The following is a 23282-nucleotide window of genomic DNA, read 5'->3' as shown; positions in this document are numbered from 1 at the left end:
TGGATGCCCCCTTTTTGCAAATTATTATTATTATTATTATTATTATTATTATTATTATTATTTATATAGCACCATCAATGTACATGGTGCTGTACAGAGTAAAACAGTAAATAGCAAGACCCTGCCGCATAGGCTTACATTCTAATAAAATCATAATAAAACAATAAGGAGGGGAAGAGAATGCACCAAACAGGCACAGGGTAGAGTAAAACTAGCAGTATAAAGTCAGAGCAAAATCAAGTTTTAAAAGCTTTAGGAAAAAGAAAGGTTTTTAGCTGAGCTTTAAAAGCTGCGATTGAACTTGTAGTTCTCAAGTGTTCTGGAAGAGCGTTCCAGGCGTAAGGGGCAGCAGAAGAAAATGGACGAAGCCGAGCAAGGGAAGTAGAGACCCTTGGGCAGGTGAGAAACATGGCATCAGAGGAGCGAAGAGCACGAGCGGGGCAATAGTGTGAGATGAGAGAGGAGAGATAGGAAGGAGCTAGATAGTGAAAAGCTTTGTAGGTCAACAGGAGAAGTTTATATTGGATTCTGAAGTGAATTGGAAGGCAATGAAGAGATTTCAGAAGTGGAGTAACATGGTCAGAGCAGTGAGCCAAGAAGATGATCTTAGCAGCAGAGTGGTGAACAGAAACCAACGGACTGATGTGAGAAGAAGGAAGGCCGGTGAGAAGAAGGTTGCAGTAGTCCAACCGAGAAATAACCAATGCATGAACAAGAGTCTTGGCAGAAGAGACAGACAAAAATGATCGAATCCTGGCAATATTATACAGGGAAAAACGACAGGATTTCGCTACTGCCTCAATATGAGGAACCATGGGTGGAATTCCTCTCAGCCTCACTCCCTGATATGCGTGGGGCTTGCTAATCTGTCAGTAGGTGAACTCACCAACAGGGCAAAGATAGTGGTGAAGTTGTCAGACAGAATCTGGATTATCTTGTTTCCTGAATGAGAGATGCTCAAACTATGTTCAGGGTCTCTCTGTGGCTGTTATTGGAGGCTCTTGAGCAATAACCTCGCCACTTCCCAAAGTCTACGTCTGTTTGTTTGGCTGTTATTGTCTTTTGGGGCGGGGGGGGGGGGGCGGAAGGGGGCCTGATGGCCTCTTTTTTCTTTTTTTTAGCTGAATGGCAGGCATGATGGACTTTATCTCCTCAGTGGAAGTTGGGAACAATGTGACTTTTCATTTGCATTTTAGCAGAATGCTGAGAATGAATGCCCCTTCCTTCCAAGCCTGGGCAAGAGATTAATTCAGATATTTCCTCCTCTTCTGTGAGGGGAAGATAGAGCTGTTCTGTTTGCTGAATTGGCTTACAGATTTCCATCTCCCTGCCAAGACTCTGGGTAGTCAGACAAACGCTGAGTTCCAAAAATCGTGTAGCAAAATTAGAATGAGACAAATTTAAGGTTCATATCTTGAAGTGAATCTTGCAAGGCAGCAGAATTCATTTATTTATTTATTTATTTATTTATTACATTTTTATACCGCCCAATAGCCGAAGCTCTCTGGGCGGTTCACAAAAATTAAAATCATCATAAAACAACCAACAAGTTAAAAATACAAATACAAAATACAATATAAAAAGCACAACCAGGATAAAACCACGCAGCAAAATTGATATAAGGTTAAAATACAGAGTTAAAACAGTAAAATTTAAATTTAAGTTAAAATTAAGTGTTAAAATACTGAGTGAATAAAAAGGTCTTCAGCTGGCGACGAAAGGAGTACAGTGTAGGCGCCAGGCGGACCTCTCTGGGGAGCTCATTCCACAACCGGGGTGCCACAGCGGAGAAAGCCCTCCTCCTAGTAGCCACCTGCCTCACTTCCTTTGGCAGGGGCTCACGGAGAAGGGCCCCTATAGATGATCTTAAGGTCCGGGTAGGTACATATGGGAGGAGGCGTTCCTTCAAATAACCTGGCCCCAAACCGTTTAGGGCTTTAAATGTCAATACCAGCACTTTGAATCGGGCCCGGACCTGGACTGGCAGCCAATGAAGTTGTAAAAGGACTGGCGTAATGTGATCTCGCCAGCCAGTCCCTGTTAGTAAACGGGCTGCCCTGTTTTGTACCAGCTGAAGCTTCCGGACCGTTTTCAAAGGCAGCCCCACGTATAACGCATTGCAGTAATCCAAACGAGAGGTTATCAGAGCATGGATAACTGTAGCTAGGCTATCACTGTCCAGATAAGGGCGCAGTTGGTATATCAGCCTAAGCTGATAAATTCAGATATTTTGCGTCATACCTGCGGTGCCTGTGACCCCCCTTCCATCCTTGGACTATGCAAAAGTACTGATAATATCTCCCCCCTCGTGGATAACTGTGAACAATGGATCAAACCATCATATTTTGATGAGGGGCTGGTAGTTTTTGAAACCCACTCTGCTATTTCTGTTTTGCTTTCTGCAGGGACACTGTTGGAAAATGCTACTTCTTGCGAGTCGAGATCACTCTTAAGGGAGCTACATACCGTGTTTCATTTAGCGACACGGATCAGTTACCGCCTACCTTCCGCATCGACAACTTTTCTAAGGTAAAGGGCTCTTGCTTCTGGAAAGTGCAGCTATGGGCATCTGATTGATATGCAAGAAGCAAACGCTATGCTGCATGCAGATGGGACGTTGGGCTGTTGAATTTCACCATTGCTCCAGATTGATTGAATGCCCTTTGTGCAAGTCTGTGTCTGCATTGTTGGGGATCAGGGTTTGATGCACACCTTTCATTGGTATTGCTGTAGGTCCCGGTTGTGTTTACTCAGCACGGTGTTGCAGAACCACGACTCAGCACGGAAGTCAAGGCAGCAGCCTCGTTAGATTATGCCTGGGACGAACCCACTCTCAAGCCCTTCATAACGCTGACAGTGAAAGGGGCCGGCTCCTCTGAGGTCACTTGCTGCATGGATGACTTTCAAGAAAGCAAGCAGCTCTATTATGAAAACTTCATTTATATTGCAGCAACATATACTTTCTCAGGGTAACTCCTTTCTCATATGGTTTGCTGGGAAGATAAGTGTTGGATCCTGCTGAAAGATGGCCGGCCCGTTATTGGCCCGTTACATGCATTTCTATAGCCGTCCTTCATCCTGTTACATTTCAGGGTGGTTTACCTCAGCTGGAAAACGGTGCAAGTTTCCCCTGACACAGGCCTTCATCTTGTTCGTCCTTTTTATTATGAGGAGCCATCATTTATTTATTTATTTATTTTATTGCATTTATGTCCCACCTTTTCCCCCTACTCCTCTCCATTTTATGCTCACAACAACAACAACCCTGTGAGGTAGGTTGGGCTGAGAATCTGTAACTGGCCCAAAGTCACCCAGTGGGTTTCCATGGCCGAGTGGGGACTAGAACCCGGATCTCCCGGCTCCCAGTCCAATACTTTAGCTACTACACCACACTGGCTCTTCCCCGTGCCAGCAGGGGATTGTGTAAATGGAGAATTAACAGCCAGTCCTATGCATGCTTCCTCAGAAGTAAATCCCATTGTATTCAGCAGGGCTTACTTCTAGGAAATTTTGTATGGGATTGTAGTCTAAACACTGTTTTCATCTTATTTAACCACAAGCTACTTGTTTAAAATATTTATTTATTTATTTATTACATTTTTATACCGCCCAATAGCCGAAGCTCTCTTTAACACTCTTTAAAAACAAAAAACAAGCACCTATTACCTGTTTTATTGGGTGGAGGGGGTACATATCAAGACACCGTAACATAATATAGTTACGATGTAGCTTGCATCGCCCAACCACCTTACCTAAGCAGCTTCTGACGCAATGGCAAGAGTGTCCAACCAACCCAGCGCAGGCAATAACGGGTGAAGGCCCAGGGAGCATTCTGGGCACCACGGAGGCAGGGAGACCCTTCCCTCTCTGCCACCCCAGCGAGATGGGTGAGTGGAGTTGGGAGCGAGTGAGCTCCTCCCCATCTCTGATTACATTCCAAGCCAACGACGGGGTCTAGCTGCTCACTTTGGGCTGGAGGTGAGCAGCGTGAATCCCTGAGGGGGTCATGTTGTCTGAGCTCTGGAGCATTCCTCCTTAGGCATAACCCTGTAGCCCTTGGCCTCAGTTAAAACTAAGACTAAGTATGAGGGCTGTGCATAGACACACCCACACCCACGTGATTCACTTTGAAGGTTGATTCGGAGCTTCTGAATGGTCCCTGATCCAGCTCTGGATCCAAAACAAGATCCAGACTGCTGAAGCACATCAGCCATGGCAGGTTTCGGCGCGCTCACTGAGCAGCTACTCAGTGGGTGCCCGGCAGTCCATCAGACACTACTCCCTTGCTTGCCCCCCTCGAGCCCAGAGCCACTGCCCTGCCCGTTGGACTTATCTGACCTGTCCAGCAGCCACCCTTTCAGCTGCCATGCCTGACCCATCCAGAAATGGCTCTTTACAGGCACCGTAGTTTGCGACCTTAGATCTAGGAAATGACAGAGCCCCCATCTTTCCTTAAAATAGCGGCTCTCATAAAGGACAGGGGGATGAGGGATGGGTCAGGTGAGTCGGGCAGGGGCAGCGGCTCACCATTGCCACAGATCAGGTCAAGGTAGCTTGAAGCGCTTTGGACCCATCTCCCAATCTCTCCTTTTTGTTGTTGTCACCCACGGTTGAAATATTAGAATCCAGGAATCTGTCATTGCTTCTGTACTGTATAAAGCATAACAATTATGTATGTGCTTTAAAGTCATACAAATCTCATCAACGAGAATGAAATTCGAGCTGTCTGTTGCTGGTCAGAAATAGTGTTAAAAGTGCTACAGGCTCCACTCTCTCTAAAGCAATGAAAATACTTTCCTGTGTAATCAGCTTTGCTTTTTCCTAAAAGTTGCCTTTCCAATCAACCCTGTAAGCTTGTATGCTTCTAAGAATTAAAGCTCTTTTTGATCAAATACCAAATCGATTTCCTTGGAATTCTAGTCTGCAGGAAGAAACTGGAAGACCCATCGCTTCAAATAAAGAGGTTGATTGTGCTGAGCTAGTCCTGGATGTTTGTTCGAAGACACAGAGAGTCGTTTTAAAGAAGAAGGTATGAAACCCCAAATAGGCTTTTGAGTGGTGTTACTCTCAAAATGAATGAAAAGTAACAAGGTTGTATTGGAATGATTTTATTAATCGCGTGGAGCGGTACATTGCTTTCCCTTTCGTGGTCTCTGTGCATCACACATATATGGGATCTGTGCCTATATATGTGTGAATGCACAGATGACCACTCAGAGAACTACGGTTACAGGTAGGCAACCTGTATTTCTCTTTCGTGGTCTCTGTGCATCACACATATATGGGCTCTGCGCCTATATATGTGTGAATGCACAGATGACCACTCAGAGAACTACGGTTACAGGTAGGCAACCTGTCTTTCTCTATGTTTGTCAATACAGCAAAGTCTGTTTCCCAAGAACTTAAGACTAGGAAATATGGAAGCCATTTGGCTCTCTCGTCTGCCTTTTGGAAATTGTGAAAGCTTGTATTTAAGCCCCTTCATAATTCTTCATCATCATTTGAGCAACTGCAGATATGTCGGGTTGGGTTGGGTTAAAAGGAATGTCAAATCATGGCTTGACGTGATGAGCCCTGCCTTTGAGGGAGCTGGTGTGCTCCTTCCTCTCCACACGTGCGGCGATTCTCCCCGTCCCGTCTCCCCAGTTTGAGACAAATCCTATATGGTCTTCAGACCCTCAAATGATGCTTTGCACTTTCCCCATGATTCAAGATTGGGAACAGGGATTAAACCATGGTGTCCAGTTCTGGTGTGCCTCTAACCAGGGGAGGGGGCATGGGCAGAGGACTGTTGCGTGTGAGGGGAGAAGGAAGAAGAAGGGCAAGGAACTGGAGCTCCTTCCGTGTCGTCTCCAGTTGTTTGGTGTCACACCGGTCCTGGCCGATTTTCTTGGCCTCGTTGTAATGGGAAGTATAATGGCAGGCGTGTTGAGTGCTTATCAGCCTTCAGTGCAGACGGAATGGAAAGCGTAATGTGGTATGTGATTGGGCATTGCTTAATAGTCGTAGTGAAAGCGACATAAATGTGGATACAGAATCTGCACCAAATGCGTGACTGGCCAATCTTGAGAGAGGTGATTTTGTCCATTCAATATGACATTTTTTCATCTCAATCCCACAAGAGCTCTTCTCCTGTTTCAGCCTCATTGATCTGCTATAAGCAGTGAGCGTGTGGGATCTGCCACAAGATGTTGCAGAGTATCGTTCTCCACTAATTTCCATTTTTCTTTCTCAATTGACACTCAGCTATTTATTTACTTACTTATATACTTATTTATAACTGCCACCTTTAAGGGTAGGACATTCCATGGTTACTGAGCATGCTCAGTTACGTTTGGGCAGTTTGCGAGGGAGTGTCCTCTTAAGTTTTTCTAAAAAGATTTGTTGCACTTTTCGCAAACTTCAGGGTACCCCTGAGTATGCTGATACCTCCTCCTCTGTCGGCATTCAACATTTGAGTTTGCTGATAGAGGGAGTGATGTGGCTAGCCTTCATCTGGAGGTTTTATCTATTATTATTATTATTATTATTATTATTATTATTATTATTATTTATATAGCACCATCAATGTACATGGTGCTATATAAATAATCTCTAGCAGATGGCTAGTGCTCTTCATCCAGGATCAATCCTGTGTCCCCTAGACAGCATCTGGGGTTGCATAGAATTGTTCAGTTTCCTGACTCCAAGTTCGTGGACAGGGCTCCAAGCTCAGAACCAGGAACAAGCGCTTCCCATCCCCCCCATCACCCAGCGAAAGAACTGTGCTGGAGCAGAGACCCACCTCTCTACCAGGGGTGGGGAGAGGAGAAAGAACTGTGGGTCTCGGAGTAGAGACCCACCTCTCTACCGGGGGTGGGGAGGGGAGGAGGCTGGGGTGGCTGCACTACACTTTCCTGTGGCTGCCCCAGCCTTCTTCCCTCCCTCTCCAAAGCGCCGCTGTTAGACGGGCGAAATACCCGTCTAGCAGAAATGCAGGGCAGGCTGGAGAATGGAGGCAAACATTGCCTCTGCACTGCTCCCGCTCTGTATAGGATTCTCATTAGCCTCCGAATTCAGAAGCTGATGGGAATCGCGATAGGATCGTGCCCTGAGTGTATAAGGGACCCACTTGATGACTCTAGGGAAGTGTGCCTTGGTCTGTTTGTCATGCCAGGTGTTGTTTGTTCACAGGAGCCAGGGAAGCGTTCTCAGTTGTGGAGAATGACGGGCACAGGCATGCTTTGCCACGAGGGCTCTGCTGTCCCTCACCATCCGAATAAGCCATCCCCTCCTCGGATCACAGAATCCTCCATGATCCTGGACATTGCAGGCCTGGCTGCAGTCACAGATAACAGGTACACAAATCTCAAAATCTATTCATTTTATTTAATATATTTATATCCCACCCCTCATCAGGTTCTCGGGGCAGGCAAAATGTTAAAACAGACCATTGAAAATGCAAAACAGCAGAACTGTTCTGATAGTTCTTAAAACCACTTAAACTCAGAGCAGGACGATGGAGCACAAAATATCTAGCAAGCCTGAGCCAATGGGGGGAAAAGGCTTCATCTGGCACCGAAGAGATGCTAAAGGCTGAGCCAGGCGAATCTTTCTGGTGAGGGACTTCCAAAGGCAGGGTGCCAGCGCAGAGAGAGCCCAGCCTCTGCTCAGCCCCCACCCCCTCACCTCAGTTGGCAGGGGTACCCCAAGAAAAGCTTTATGAGACATCCGGGTAGGTAAATGTGGGAGCAAGCAGGGAGGTATTTATTAGGGCTGTGCACAGACAAGCCACTTCGGAAGCCGACCCGCGATTCGGACATCCAGATTGTTTGGCCGTCCGATGGGCCGGATGTATGGCGCTCAGCTTTCCCAGATGCCCGCCAAACAGCTGTTCCCCTGCTCCTTACCTGGACCTGCTGTGAGCGCTCGCAGCTGGATGGGTCCGGATCAGTCAGAAGTGCTTCGGACCTGATCCAACCTGAATCTGTCCGAAGTCGATCTGCCTCGATTCCAGACAAATTTGGTAGGAATCTGTTTTGACTTGGAATATGGATCCAGAACCAGCCATAATCATAATCATAATCATAATCATAGTTACCCACGTCTCCCTCTGGATTGTGTTGTACAACACAGATAAAAACACCATAAAATACATACAACTAATTCAAACGTTTAAAACCAGTGCATCCTTAAAAGCAGCACACCTTTAAAAAAGGCATTTATTACACAAACTCAAGGAAGAATATGACATTCTCACACCATTTTTAAAAGACAAGTGATGATGACGTTTTCAAAACTGAATGCATTTTGATATAGAGCTTGTTCAGATGTAAGTTCAGACGATTTACAAGCCTAGCCTTACGGGCCCGTGGGTTCACACCCTCCTTCCCTCCCCGGTTTGTTGTAGACTAGGACAGGTGGAGGAGAGCAAGCAGGGTCCAGGGTCCTTAAAAGTTTGTTTGTGTAGTACCAAACAATGGTTTGGAGTTTCGTCTGAGCCTCTCATAGTCTTCAGCAGCAGCTTTGAAATTCACTTGCGTTTGTACATATTTGCACTGCAGGGACACCTCTGTTTCCCCAGCTTCAGTCTGTCCCACGATTTCCTGTCCCAAAAGCTTTAAAGGTTCCTTATTCATTTAAGAATGAGGATGAAGGAACTTGAAAGCAACGTTCAGATAACATTACTTGTGAAACCATTGCATGTTCAGTGTTCAGCTGAATAGCGTACCTAACCTATTCCATCCTCAGCTGAATCATCCCCTGACAGAAAATGGTGGACTATGAATGTTACCTGCTGACTACGGCTGGAGAAAATGGAATAATTCAGCTCTGCAAATGAGCATGGTGGTTCATACGACATGACAGACCACCATGGCTTAATTTAACCCGTAGCACCTGTTGTGTCATGCCAGGCACCGGCAGGCAACACTTTTTCCATGGCTCCCAAAAGTGCCCAGCTTGCTGTGGCTTCTTGGGTCGTGCGAACCCAGGCAGCAGGGGGTTGTTTGAGGGTTAGACAACCCTCCGATAACCCATGGCATGCCTTAGGGTTGTTTAAGGGTTGTCTAACTCTCAAACAACCCCTTCTGCCTGGCTTCACATGGCAAGCCAGGCACCTCCAAACGCTATGCAAAAATGTCCATAGGTGCCAGGTATAACGCAACAGCCCCTGCGGGTTAACCCATGGTGGGCTACTGTGTCATGCAAATCAGGCCATTATCAATGCACGTGTGAGGCACCGAATTTCAAAGCTACTGATGAAAACTGTCAAATTGCATTCCGCGTTTTTATCCTTCCTTGCATGATCTTTTAAAAGGGATTTTGTGAATATAGCAAGTGGAACCTGCAACAAAATGTTGCAGTGTAAATTCATTTCTTAGAAGGAGTTCTCCTATTCAAGATCCGAGGCAGCCACGTTCTCCTCCACAAATAATATAAGATGCAAAGAGCTCAAGCTGACCATTCCACTCCCTCTTCCCTCCATTTTCCATGTTTTCTAACACGCAACTTACTAGCTCTACAATATTTTCATTCGAATCTAGCACCTGACTGGTACTCTGGGAATGAGTGTCAGTAGCAGAAAGCTGATGCTGTAATTGCAGATGGCGCTCAAGAGAAGGTCAATGCTACAAAGGTCCCGTTGGCAGAGTTTCTTGGAGCAAAGACCCAACAGGAAATGATCCTGCAGCCTTGAAATGATCCCTTACTAGGAAAAACTGTAGGCTTTCTAGGGCCCTAACATGGAATTGAATCTGGGTATTCTGTGGTTGAACAAGTGATGAATGTATTTGACAGTCACCATTTCTGTGAAAAGGCGAGATGCCAGGCTTTCTTGTGAAAGTGGTGTGAATTTATGTGTTTGAAGACATGATCTAGGACAGCGGTTCTCAACCTGTGGGTCGGGACCCCTTTGGGGGTCGAACGACCCTTTCACAGGGGTCGCCTAAGACCATCGGAAAACACATATTTCCGATGGTCTTCGGAACCGAGACATTTCATTTATTTGTAATTAGAAATAAATATTTCACAATATATAATTACATATTGTTTTTGTGATCACTATGCTTTAATTATGTTCAATTTGTAACAATGAAAATACATCCTGCATATCAGATATTTACATTATGATTCATAACAGTAGCAAAATTACAGTTATGAAGTAGCAACGAAAATAATTTTATGGTTGGGGGTCACCACAACATGAGGAACTGTATTAAAGGGTCACAGCATTAGGAAGGTTGAGAACCACTGATCTAGGATAACTATTGCCATTGTTCATCATAGCGTACAGTTTAGGATCTAGGGGTGGGTTTGTGGGTGAAAATTACACAAAATACGGGAATATGAAGGAAGAATCAAAAACTGGGGGAGTGGTGAATTGTAGGCACAGAAATGGACGCACTTTGCTTTTTAGGTATGAACCACTGATGCTGAGAAAACCAGACAGACGGCGTAGTACCACACAGACCTGGAGCTTTCGAGAAGGGAAACTGGTCTGTGGCATGCATGGACTTGTCGTACAGGTGGGGCATTGTTATTTTCATGGGTCTTGATTGAGACGAATGTGGGTCAAAACAATTTTCTCTGATACGAAGCACCTCAAAGAACTCTTTAAAATTAATCTCAAGACACATGTTGCCTTAACTGTACATTTTAACTGTACATTTATTGATGCATTTCTGCTAAGGGCAACAGGCATTGATTGACTAGGAGATCTGATAGAGCTATACATTTATTTGCAAGTTGAAAGTAAGGCTTTTTAATCACAGTTCATTTTCGGTTAGTTCAGGGCCAGTCATAGAATGCTGTGTTGGCATGGTAAACCAGGGTTTAAGGCTCTGTAAGTCCAAACGGAGGGGCTAGGCTCATAGACAACTACCCCTTTTTCACGCAGGCAGGAAGGAGGACTCCTGCCGAATTTAGTTTCACTTTCAAAGAAACTCAGCTTAGTGTTATTTTTGAACAAGGAATCCTAGTTTGGAACAAAGAATGGTTAGTTAAGCCAGCTAGCCTTTGAACCCATGGTTTGAAATTGGCTAGTTTAGAAACTGACTAAAAATTGCTAGTTAAACTGTAATATTATTATTTAGGTTTTTTTTAATTTCATTTACATCCCGCCTTTTTTCCTCCAAGGAACCCAAGGTGGCTTACGTAATCCTCTTCCTCCCCATTTTATTCTCACAACGACCACCCTGTGAGGTAGGCTGGGCTGAGAGTGTGCCTGGCCCAAAGTGAAACCAAATGCAGCTGAAGGAGAAGAGAGCGCAGAAGTCCTACGCTTCTCTCAGGCTCACGGAGGCTTGTTCACGTAGTACCAATCCATAGTTTAGTGTTACGTGCAAACTGGGGCCGTGTTGGGAGCCGGGAGACACTTTATCCTCATAGAGTAGCTATGAAGCTCCTAATTACCCACATGTTTAGTTTTTAAACGGTTTTTAATGCTTTATGTATGTATGTTCTGTGTTTTAGAGTTTTAAATTTTGTATAGTTTTTACTTCAATTTTAGAATTTCTGTAAACCGCCCAGAGAGCCCTGGCTATAGGAGCGGTATATAAGTTTAATAAATAAATGAATAAATAAATAAAGTGGCCTAGAACAGGCCTCTCTCTCCGCTGAGCTCCATTTAACTCACAGGGTTGTTCTGAGCTCCTGCAAGAGGCGTCACATGCAAACAGGGCATATAAAGCAGAACATAGCCCTGCCTGCCTGCCTGGCCCCACACCAGGTCTGTCAAACAAAACGGGAGTGACTTTCTACCAGGAATGATTTATGGTCTGTTTGTGGGATTCATTTTGCTCGTGTTTATCCAGTTCTTGTTTCCAAAAATCTGTTCAAAACAATTCCTGTGTTATCTTAATTGTTGCAATGGGAAACTTAAAAAAAAAGAGAGAGAGAGAGAGAGCCAAAAAGCTTAAATTTATTGTGATGAATTGCCCTTTCATAAGAAAAGGATTTTCAAAGACAGTATGCAAACCATGTCCATAAGAATTGAGCCCAATTTAGCCCCCCGCCAAAAGGGGGGGCTATTTTAGTAATTCTGAGATCTTTGATCAGAGACTGTCTGCTCTGTGCTGTGCATCTGGAATGAATTTGTAATTTATAGTATAACAGATGCACTCTTTAAATTATTTATTAAAGAAATGCTGTCAACATTTGTGATTCCTCTATTATTATTATTATTATTATTATTATTATTATTATTATTATTATTTATTATTATTTATTTATATAGCGCCATCAATGTACATGGTGCTGTACAGAGTAAAACAATAAAATAGCAAGACCCTGCCGCATAGGCTTACATTCTAATAAAATCATAATAAAACAATAAGAAGGGGAAGAGAATGCACCAAACAGGCACAGGGTAGAGAAAAACTAACAGTATAAAAGTCAGAACAAAATCAAGTTTTAAAAGCTTTAGGAAAAAGAAAAGTTTTTAGCTGAGCTTTAAAAGCTGCGATTGAACTTGTAGTTCTCAAATGTTCTGGAGGAGCGTTCCAGACATAAGGGGCAGCCGAAGAAAATGGACGAAGCTGAGCAAGGGAAGTAGAGACCCTTGGGCAGGTGAGAAACATGGCATCAGAGGAGCGAAGAGCACGAGCGGGGCAATAGTGTGAGATGAGAGAGGAAAGATAGGAAGAAGCTAGACAGTGAAAAGCTTTTTAGGTCAACAGGAGAAGTTTATATTGGATTCTGAAGTGAATTGGAAGCCAATGAAGAGATTTCAGCAGTGGAGTAACATGGTCAGAGCGGCGAGCCAAGAAGATGATCTTAGCAGCAGAGTGGTGAACAGAAACCAATGAACTGATGTGAGAAGAAGGAAGGCCAGTGAGAAGAAGGTTGCAGTAGTCCAACCGAGAAATAACCAATGCATGAACAAGAGTCTTGGCAGAACAGACAGACAAAAATGATCGAATCCTGGCAATATTATACAGGAAAAAACGACAGGATTTAGCTACTGCCTCAATATGAGGAATAAAGGAGAGCGAGGAATCAAATATAAAGCCAAGACTACGAGCTTCCTTGACTGGAGTAAGTGTAACATTATTGACAGTAAGAGAGAATGAGAGATGAGGAGAAGGTTTAGGAGGAAAAACAAGCAATTCAGTCTTTGCCATATTAAGTTTCAAACGACGATGAAGCAACCAAGCTGAGATATCTGAAAGACATGCCGAGATACGATCGTGAACATCAGGAGAAAGATCCGGAGATGAAAGATATAATTGTGTATCATCGGCATACAGATGCTATTGGAGGCCATGAGATTGAATAAGATTACCCAAGGGCAACATGTATAAAGAAAACAACAACGGGCCAAGCACCGAGCCTTGCGGAACCCCTACTGAAAGGGGAAAAGAAGAAGATGAGCTGCCATTAGCCAACACGTTGAAAGAGCGACCCGCTAGATAGGAGGCAAACCAGTTATAGACAGAGCCACAAAATCCGAGGTCATGAAGGGAATCCAAAAGAAGATCGTGATCAACCGTGTCAAAGGCTGCAGTTAGATCAAGGAGAATAAGAACGGAATAAAGGCCTTTAGACTTGGCAATAAGAAGATCATTGGTAATCTTAGTAAGGGCTGTTTCAGTGGAATGCAAAGGACGGAATCCAGATTGAAAAGGATCCAGAGCAGAGTTACTAGAAAGAAAATCTAGACAACGAGAGTAGGCCACACGCTCCAGGATCTTTGAAACAAAAGGCAACAAAGAGACAGGTCGGTAGTTAGACAGAGAAAGCACATCAAGAGTAGATTTCTTGAGAATAGGAGAGACTGTAGCATGTTTAAAAGCAGAAGGAAATGAACCAGAGGACAAAGAAAAATTAATAATATGAAGCAAGGAAGGGAGGATAGCAGGGATAAGATTAATAAAGACCCGAGAAGGAATCGGATCACGAGAACAAGTGGAAGGCTTCGAAGAGCACAGTATTGTAGACATTTCATCTGCTGACACTGAAGGAAATGCAGAGAAATTTGCAGGAGGAACAGGCAGATGAGGAACAGGAACTGGAAGAGGAGCAGAGCTGGCCCGATCAGAGCGAATAGTTTGGATTTTAGCATTGAAAAAAGAGGCAAAGTTATTAGCAGACAGAGAGGCGGGGAGAGATGGTCGATTAGGCTTCAGAAGAGAATTGAAGGACGCAAAGAGCCGCTGAGGATGCATAGCATTTGACTGGATCAACATTGAGTAATACTGCTGTTTGGCCAATGAAATAGCAGAAGAGAAAGAGGAGAGAACAAATTTGTAATGGACAAAGTTTGCCCAGTCCTTGGTCCTACGCCAAAGGCGTTCAGCTGCCCGGGAACAAGAACGAAGGTAGCGGATGAAAGAGGTGAGCCACGGTTGGGGTTGAGAAGGACGAACTATCCAAGTTGTAGATGGAGCAAGATTATCAAGAGTTGAAGATAAGGAGGAATTAAAGAAGGAGACAGCTGAGTCCAAGGAGACAGCAGAAAAGACAGAAGGAAGAGAGGAGGCTAGAGACTGAGAAAAAGCCTCATAATTGATAGATTGCAAATCACGACAAGAGCGAGAAACAGGATGTGAAGGAGGAGGATTATGAGTAATCATGAAAGAAACTAGATGATGATCTGACAAAGGAAAGTCAGCAGTAGAAAAGTCCAAAACAGAGCAATTCCGAGTGAGGACAAGATCCAAATATCCAAATAGTGTCCAAGGGAATGTGTGGGTGCATCAGACCAAAGCTTAAGATCATAAGAGGAAGATAATGAGTGAAATCGTAGAGCTGCAACATCTTGAGGGTCATCCACATGAATATTGAAATCACCCAAGATAAGAGTAGGACAGTTATCAGAGAGGAAAAAGGACAGCCATGAATCAAAATCAGAGAGGAATTTTGAGGACGAGCCTGGGGGGCAGTACAGAACTGCAATCCGCAGTCGCAATGGAGCGAAAAGCCTCACCACATGTACCTCAAAGGAGGAAAAACAATGTGATGGTGGAATGGAAAGAAGCTGGAACTGGCACAAACTAGATAATAAAAGACCCACACCACCACCCCGACCCTCTGGGCGACTAGTGTGAGAGAAAGAGAGTCCTCCAAGAGAGAGGGCAGCAGAGATGGCAGTATCATGGGCAGGAAGCCAGGTTTCAGTAAGAGCAAGGAGGTGGAGAGACCTAGAGATAAACAAGTCCTGGATGACAGGGGCCTTGGAAGCGACAGAGCGACAGTTCCATAAGGAACACGAGAAAGGCAGCTGAGAAGAGGGGAGACACCGAATAGGAACTAAGTTAGGAGAGACGAAATTGGAACGAGCCATAAGGAACAGATATGAGGAGAAAAGAATTGAGAGGAGAAAATGAGGAGAGAGAAATAGCAAGAAGCCAGAGAAGTCAAACAAGCGAAGGACAGCATTAACCAGAACTAGCCCGGCCACGACCAGGAGCAAGCGGTCGCAAAACAAGAACAAGAAGGCAGGCACAGAAAAAAGCAAACAAGTAGGATATATAAAAGCAGTCACAGCGCTGAGTAATAACCAAACACTAGAAGATCATGTCCTGAATCAGAAAGTAGCAAAGACCAGTCCGAGGCTGGGGTTCTTCCTCCGAAGTAACAGTTCATAGAATCATAGAAGAGCAGAGTTGGAAGGGGCCTACAAGGCCATCGAGTCCAACCCCCTGCTCAATGCAGGAATCCACCCTAAAGCATCCCTGACAGATGGTTGTCCAGCTTCCGCTTGACCGGCTTCGCGCCCACGGCAGAGAGCCTCAGGCAGAGAGCCCTTTAGCTCTTGTCCTTCGGCTCGCGCCTCCAGCACCCAGAAGCCTTCTGTACCTGCAAGGGGGCGGGGCAGACAAACACTCAGCCACCAGGTCGTTTCAAGCAGCCTTTCCCCAGCACCCAGAAGCCTTCTGTACCTGCAAGGGGGCGGGGCAGACAAACACTCAGCCACCTGCCCTCGCGCCCCCCGCCCCCTTTCCTCCTTAATTCCATGCTAGTCCTTTTGTTTCTTTGGTTTTTTGCAGAGTAAACTTACCAGTAATGTACTTTGTTAATGAAACATTGCTCTGTAGCTGGCCCTTCTTTCCTGACTCTGGTGCTTTATTATTATTTAATATTTTAAGGCTGTGCACATTTACTTCCAGGTAAGTCCCCTTCAATTTAGTGGGACTGACTTCAATGTGAATGTGCACAGGATCAGCCTAATAACTCAGTTTGCAGGGGAAGTAACCCAAGTCCTACTAGACAAAAACATGATAGTCAAGTTTTTGTGGCAGCTTGTGGATTCCTGCATTGAGCAGGGGGTTGGACTCGATGGCCTTGTAGGCCCCTTCCAACTCTGCTATTCTATGATTCTATGAAATATGTGGGTTTGAAAATGTGCTCCAGAGAGCAGGACTAGAAGCAACGGGAAGCAAAGTCTGGGCAGACGTTAAGAGAAGCTTCCAAATGGTAAGAGGCGTTTGGCACTATAAAAACTGCCTCTGGAGGTGGTGGGCTTTCTTTCTTCATTTAAGACTGAGGAGCCTTTTTCAGGGATGCTGTAGACCCGTCCTGCATTGCAGATCCTTCCTTCGGCAGAGGTCTGGACTAGAATACCTCCAAAGTCCCCTCCAGCTCTATGGCTCTATGATTTCTGAGAAGGTTTGAAAAAGCAAATATGCAGAATGTAAAAGATCTGTTTATTTTAAGCGTTTTTTTTTCTCCCCCTTTCTTTTTAGCCTTTCTTAATTGTCTCCTGTATTATTATTATTTTCCTTCTAGGCAAAAGGAGGCATAGCAGGGCTACATGATGGAGCAGAAGTTGTTCTTGGTCCAGATACTTCCCTGGAAATGTTGGGTCCCGTTCCACCAGAACAGCAGTTCATCAATCAGAAGATGCGGCCCGGCTCAGGAATCTTGGCAGTTAGGGTCATTCCAGATGGCCCAACCAGAGTTCTGCAGGTGATGGGCATTTTCCATGTGATGCCTGGGCATGTGCAATACCTTTTATTAATTTATTACAATGTTTATACCTTGTGTTTCCATCCTCCACAAAAGAGAGTCCTCAAAACCACTAGTCATCATCATCATCAATAAATCAGCAATATAATAAAAACAGAAGGCAAACCCCACTGCAATTGTGATAATAAGTTGGAAACGGATAACAAATTCTCCAAGAATGTCCCTCCTGAAAAACATGTCATAATAGTATTGTTTTAAAATGAGACGTTTGAAGGCACAGAGAAAGGGAGCCCTCCATCACTCCATTTAGTTCTATGGCTTGGGCTCCACCACTGAGGAGTCTCTATCCTACATACCGACCAGATGTACCTCTGCTGATGCAGGTCTGGGACGCCTCTGAAGACCGTGTGAGTCTGTGACCCCATTCAGAAGACACCTTAAACTATGGCTTTAACAATGGTGGTTAAGCCAGAAAGCTGGGCTGTGTCCAGAAGATGCCTTTAACCATGGTGACTACAGCAAAAAGCCTTATTCACAGTGGTTAAAGCCATGGTTTAAAGTGTCTTCTGAAAACGGCCCAGCTTTCTGGCTTAACCACTGTGGTTAAAGCTGTGGTTTAAGGTGTCTTCTGAACAGGGCCTCTGTGTGTGTGTGTGTTCACATGGAGGTGGCTAGGGATCAAATATATATTGGGTATTGCATAACAGGTGCTTCGTTCTCGATTATTAGCCAATTCATAGATTATTTGCTGAAGCTTTCTATTAAATGGTAGACTTTGGTTTTGGATGTTTTGAGAATTGTGAATTTAATTGGGTTGCAGGAAAGAATCCTAATAGTGCATTCTGTATTAGATAACAGACTTCAACCAACGCAGAAATGATCGTTTCTCATATGAAGGGGATGAGCTGGAACAAGATCTGCGGAAGCTGAAGAATCCTGACACTGAGCAAGAGCTGGAAGTGAGTCATCAGAGCAGTTGTTGTAACGGCATATAACCTTATCGCCACTGAGAGCTTTCACTTTATCTTCCCAGTTTCTAGTCTCAGATTGAAAATTGCATCATGTTGTGCTTCAGCAGTAATTCCGCTTGCAGGTCTGATGCCTGGTATAAGGTCCCAGTGAGGGTAGTCCTTAGAGAGTGTCCTGTTGCGGAACGAAGATGCCCTGTTTGGGGCATTTCCAGTCTAAATTCAACAGCTGGCGATTTTGAACTACAGCTGGCAGGAGCCCTTGTTCATGGAATGAAAAGACCTGGGATTGAAATATCATCCAACCTGCCTTCATGCCAAGTTCCTTAACAGATGACTGTGCATTATACAAAGTGCAAAGCTGGAGCAAGCAAGGGAGCAAGGTGTTCTGTGCCAGACAGGTTCATGCTTGTTTTGGTGTGCGTTTTTAAAGCTTTTGTAGCGTTTTAGTTCAAAACCCCTAATCTTACAGAGGAAGAAAACACCATTTCTGATACCAGAAGGCCCCAACTGAGGCACCACTTTGAAAATAGAAATATTTTAATTCTTTGACTGGGTTCACACAACACAGCAACCCACATTCAAAGTTGGGTATGGGTTGAGTGCGAGATGTCATTAACAGATGGCTGTCCAGGACAGCCATCTGTCAGGGATGCTTTAAGATAGATTCCTGCAATTAGCAGGGGGTTGGACTCATAGGTCCCTTATAGGCCCCTTCCAACTCTACTATTCTGTGAGTCTATGAATTGTGAGTAGTTGAAATGTAGCCACGCTACAAAAACATTGAATACGAATAAACAACATGTCACAACCCAAGAACAAATCCTGGGTTATCTTAACGGGTTGTTTGTGGTTAACAAACCATGGTTTGTTAGCACAGCTGGATTCACATAACACAACAGCCCATGCTCAATCCATACTCATCCATGAATGTTGATTGTCATGTAGTGTGACACCAGCCCTTAGCAGCAGAGGAGGCTATCCAGGCCAGTTTAATCTCCTCCTACTCACTCTGCAGCCAGGGCATATGAAAATGAGTGGTTTTAACGCTGACGCAAATGATTTTGGATCCATTTTCTGTTCCATTCACAGGTCCAGTTGAAATTAGAAGGTGGAATAGGTTTGTCTGTAGTTAACAAAGCCCCGGAAGAGCTGATATTTGCAAGTTTTACTGGCATTAATGTCCATTTCACACAGCTGTCAACGAATCAAGTGCTTGAACTAAGTATACAGGATGTGCAGGTAACCAAATGGATTAACTCTCATTCTGAGTGTTTTGATTTGCTGAGCAGTTCCACATACAAGATTGTATCTGGCACGCACCGCGCCATAACTGCTTGGCAATTCGTACCTTCAAAATTGGATTCTAATTTTTTGTTTCAAAGTTACAGATGGGAAACAGTTGAGTAAATCAGCCCATTTTGAAGTAATTTTCACTGGTGATGGATATTGCTTATATGCTGTTGGCAGGCTCTTTGTGTGCCTGTTAAACAACGTAGACATAAAGATCTCTTGGTTTAGATATCTCAAAGAGCATTTCCATTTCAGTAAGGACACCGTTTTTGGGGTGTTTTTTTTTTTTTGCCAGGGTCTGTCTATCCCTCTGCAACTTGGAAGTATCTTAATGCTTGTTGTCTTCTCTCTTCCTTCTTCTTTAGGTGGACAACCAACTGCTTCATACTACTCAGCCTTTCATGCTCTTTGTGACCCCCAAAATGGATGAAAATGAATTCGCGGAGACAGGTCCCGCTCTGCAATTGAATGCCATGAAATTCCCAAGTAAAAGCCCATTAACTGATATATACAAGGTAACTGAGCAACCAAATGCTCTTCTGGCCATTGAAATGGCAAAACCTGAAAATAATGAGCTCTGCCTTTCTTTCCAACACCATTCCGTCTAACAGTGAATTTAGATTGTGGGTGCTGAAGAGAATTGGAGTCAAAATGGGGGCACTCAGAAACAAGACGGGGAGGGGACAGTATCAGTGTGTTCAGGGCAATCCTGAACTTTGCAGAAGTTCAAATATATATATATATATATATATATATATATATATATATATATTAAACATGTGCACGCACTATTTAAGAGTGCAATAAATAAATAAATAAATAAATAAACCTCAATCCAACGAAGATAAGCATGCTCAGTAGTCCTGGAATTTTGAGAGTTGGTTGGAAAGGAAAATGGAAAACCAGGGTGGAGGGCTTGCCTCTCATAGTGTCCCGGAGGAGGCACGGCTTGCTGGCTGGAACCCTGAACAGAAACGCTCCGTTTTGTCACAGCTTGCACTTGCTTAACTAAAAGTTAAACCTGCCATCAGATCCTTTCAGAAGTTCTAGGAAGCTACCGAACTGCTTTGTGTAGCTGTTGGCATATCTTTTTAACTAGAGTGGAGGGAGAAAATGTGCAATTTCCCCAGGCTTGGGGGAATTACATTAGCCCCCCCCCACCTGCCGATGGGGGTCTTGAAGGCCCTGTTATCAGGGCCTTTTAAGCCCCCCCATCCGCAGAGGTGGGAGGAGGAGAGGGATTTTTCCCTTCTATTGTAATGGCAGCCACCATTAGAGTAGAAGGGGAAAAACCCTTCTCCTCTTCCCCGTACCAATTGTGGCCTGAAAGGGCATCTTAACACAAGCTTTAATAGGCACTTTCAGGCCCCGATGGACATGTGGGAGGGAGGGAGGGAGGAGGGGAGAGAAAGCACACGTCCAGGGCCTCCGGAAAGCGTGCGGTGGCAAGTGCTCAGCTGGAGCTGGGCTGTCCGGGCAGTGCTCAGTGAGCTTGTGGGGATGGGGCCCCGTGAGAGCTCGGCATTCCCTACCATGGTGGTTGTACTTATTAGAAATCAGCAATGCATGATAAATGCTTCGAGCTCCATAAAGTGCTATACAAATCGTTAAGGGTGTCATCCTGTGCATGTTTAGGTAGAAAAAAGGCCTAAAACTCCCAGGCCCCAATACTAGCTGAGGAGTCCTGGGAGTTGTAGAACCTTTTTCTGTCTAAACATGCATGGGATTGTGGTCTCAAGGTTTTTTGGTTTTTTAAAAAAATAGCCTTGGCTGTGCTAAGGGACACAGAAGAAGACACACACACATTCTATCAGCCTCATGGAATATGGATTTGGGATAAATGTTCCTGCTGGCATTCTGAAATCATGTATGAGTGGAAGCCCTGAGAGGTTGCAATTCAGAACCCTGAAAATATAGGCACAGTTGTCTTTTCGTGTCATAGGTCTTTTTGTGCTTCCGTTTAGATTTTAATTTTGATATTGCGAAATGCATGGTACGTGGATAGTGTGCTAGAAATAATAATCTCCCTTCATTCCAGCATCTGATGGTCACAGCTAGCAAGTTCACAGTCCAAATTGAGGAGAAGCTGCTGCTTAAACTTCTGAGTTTCTTTGGCTGTGATCAGTCCGAATCAGGTATGTCGGCTGTGAAGTTTGTAAATAAAGGAAATTAAAAATGCTGGGAAACTTTTCAGTGTTAGGATGGAAAGCCTAAGTTGAAAATGTTTTGGCTGTCAGCAGAATTGCATCTCGCCCATCTCAAATATATCTATGCTGTTTCAACCTCTTTTTGTTTCTGAGCAATCCCATTTTGAATTTTGTTTGGGTCTTAAATAATATTTCTGGGTCACTAGTAGAAATGCTGTTTGCAAGAGGGATTGCAAATGTTTCTATTAGAATATTCTGCAGTGCAGTTCTAAAAAGGATATTCTTAAACACTCTTTTAAGCATATTATGTAAAGAAGCTCTGATTCCAAATCAGAGTCCGTCAGTAGAGTCCAAACTTGAATGTTTCACCAAGCATGGAGAAAGGTAAGATTCAGACTTTTTAGGGGAACTGTTTATTTGTTACCTGTAACTTGTCAGCTCTCAGGATGGGTGCTGCATTACTTCAGCATCTTTTCCAATGATACTGGATATCTCAGGGAATGTGTTATGTTTTTAACAATACCTGTTTTATGCTGTTGGCTGCAGAGGTTGAAAATTACGATGAAAACCTTCATGAAAAGCCTGTTGATCAAGGTGGAGCCCAGAAGAGATATTACTTTGAAAACCTCAAAATTAGTGTGCCACAGATAAAGCTGAGTGTCTTCACTTCCAGCAAGCTCCCCTTAGACCTCAAGGTAAGCACAGGTTCTCAGAGCACAGGATCCGTGGCCTGCCTGAACGTCTCACATTTAGAAAGGCAAGTTTCTTGCACTTAAGCTTCACCATGTGAAACCAGGTCTGCCAAAGGCACAGAAACCTCGGGAGAGTGGGAGGAGCAAGGCATGTTTTTTCAGTTTCCTTCCACCTTCCTTAACAACTGAAGGATTGTCCTGCAGGATGAGATCAAAGGTCTGTTTCGATTGATGTTCTGTCCCCCAACAAGGGCCAGTCAGTGGTCCCTGGGATACTCACACCATGGCTGCATTCATGCAACATACTAACCCATCGTGGGTTATCGTTTTGTCTGAATGCAGTGTGTTTTCCACAGGGTGGATCGATGTATTGTCTGAACGCAATGTGTTCCACAGGGTGGGTTATCGTGCTGTCTGAACGCAACATGTTTTCTACAGGTGGCTTATTAACCATGCAGTGCAGTTTATTTTTCTCAAACAAGCCACTTTGAGAACCCGTGGCTTGTTACTGGGTTGTTCAGGGTGGTTAATAAGCCACCCTGAGGAAAATGTGTTACATTCAGTCAACACAATAATCCACTCTGCTGGAAAACACACTACATTCGGACAACATGATAACCCACCTTGCGGAAAATGTGCTCTGTTCAGACAACATGTTAACCCACGGTTCAACAACGACCCACGCTGGGTGAGTTAGCGTGTTGTGTGAACCCAGACACTGAGGTGTGAGGTCTTGGGACTGCAGCACATCCTGAAATTGAGGTCTGTCAAAGGATCTTTGCCAAGGACTTTATTTTGCAGTACCCATTAAGTGAGATCTATAGGATGACCAGCCAGTCCTGCAAAAAGGCCCTTGAACACTGAGAATCCAGATTTGGTCATGTGACAACACTCTGAACCTTAGTTAGGGTCCATTGCAAGGGAACTCACTGCTCTTTTCTGCCACAAATTTCCCTTGCCTTTGCTTTGCTGTTTCCACCCAGAGTCTAGGACCTCTTATTTTCCAGCTGTTTGAGACCAGAAGTTCAGGCTGGGGCCATCTGTTCAGCTTCTTGGCCCTAACCTCGCATTGCACTTCCTTATCACCCCTCTTCCCAATCCTTAAGTTCAAACACTAATAAAGGCCTTTCCCTCCTTGAGGCCTACCCTCTGTGGCAGGACATGTGGTTCTTTTAATATTCAAAGGTCCTAAGTGGGACCTGGTGCAAAATGTTGCAATGCAGAATATTTCAGTTCAACATGCAGGCTTCCAGACAGAGGGCTAGAAAATGAAGATAACATTGTCTGGACCCTCT

General features: G+C 44.4%; 1 protein-coding gene across 9 annotated transcripts in view; it reads left to right on the top strand.

Annotated features, from left to right (window-relative positions):
* VPS13D (vacuolar protein sorting 13 homolog D) overlaps nucleotides 1-23282 on the top strand; it is a 168732-nt gene that overhangs the window by 89194 nt on the left and 56256 nt on the right. For all 9 annotated transcript variants that reach the window (XM_063145240.1, XM_063145235.1, XM_063145241.1 and 6 more), the window contains 11 exons: nucleotides 2406-2529; nucleotides 2734-2969; nucleotides 4921-5029; nucleotides 7174-7337; nucleotides 10397-10505; nucleotides 16708-16887; nucleotides 17739-17846; nucleotides 18948-19097; nucleotides 19514-19663; nucleotides 21187-21283; nucleotides 21842-21990. In XM_063145240.1, coding sequence (XP_063001310.1) covers nucleotides 2406-2529; nucleotides 2734-2969; nucleotides 4921-5029; nucleotides 7174-7337; nucleotides 10397-10505; nucleotides 16708-16887; nucleotides 17739-17846; nucleotides 18948-19097; nucleotides 19514-19663; nucleotides 21187-21283; nucleotides 21842-21990 — 1576 coding nt within the window. The remainder of the gene's footprint in view (nucleotides 1-2405; nucleotides 2530-2733; nucleotides 2970-4920; nucleotides 5030-7173; nucleotides 7338-10396; nucleotides 10506-16707; nucleotides 16888-17738; nucleotides 17847-18947; nucleotides 19098-19513; nucleotides 19664-21186; nucleotides 21284-21841; nucleotides 21991-23282) is intronic.

Source organism: Elgaria multicarinata, chromosome 20 (assembly GCF_023053635.1).
Source record: "Elgaria multicarinata webbii isolate HBS135686 ecotype San Diego chromosome 20, rElgMul1.1.pri, whole genome shotgun sequence".
In the NCBI taxonomy this organism is placed as follows: Eukaryota; Metazoa; Chordata; class Lepidosauria; order Squamata; family Anguidae; genus Elgaria; species Elgaria multicarinata.
Note: the sequence above shows the minus strand (reverse complement) of the source record. Positions and strands in the feature narration are given on the sequence as shown.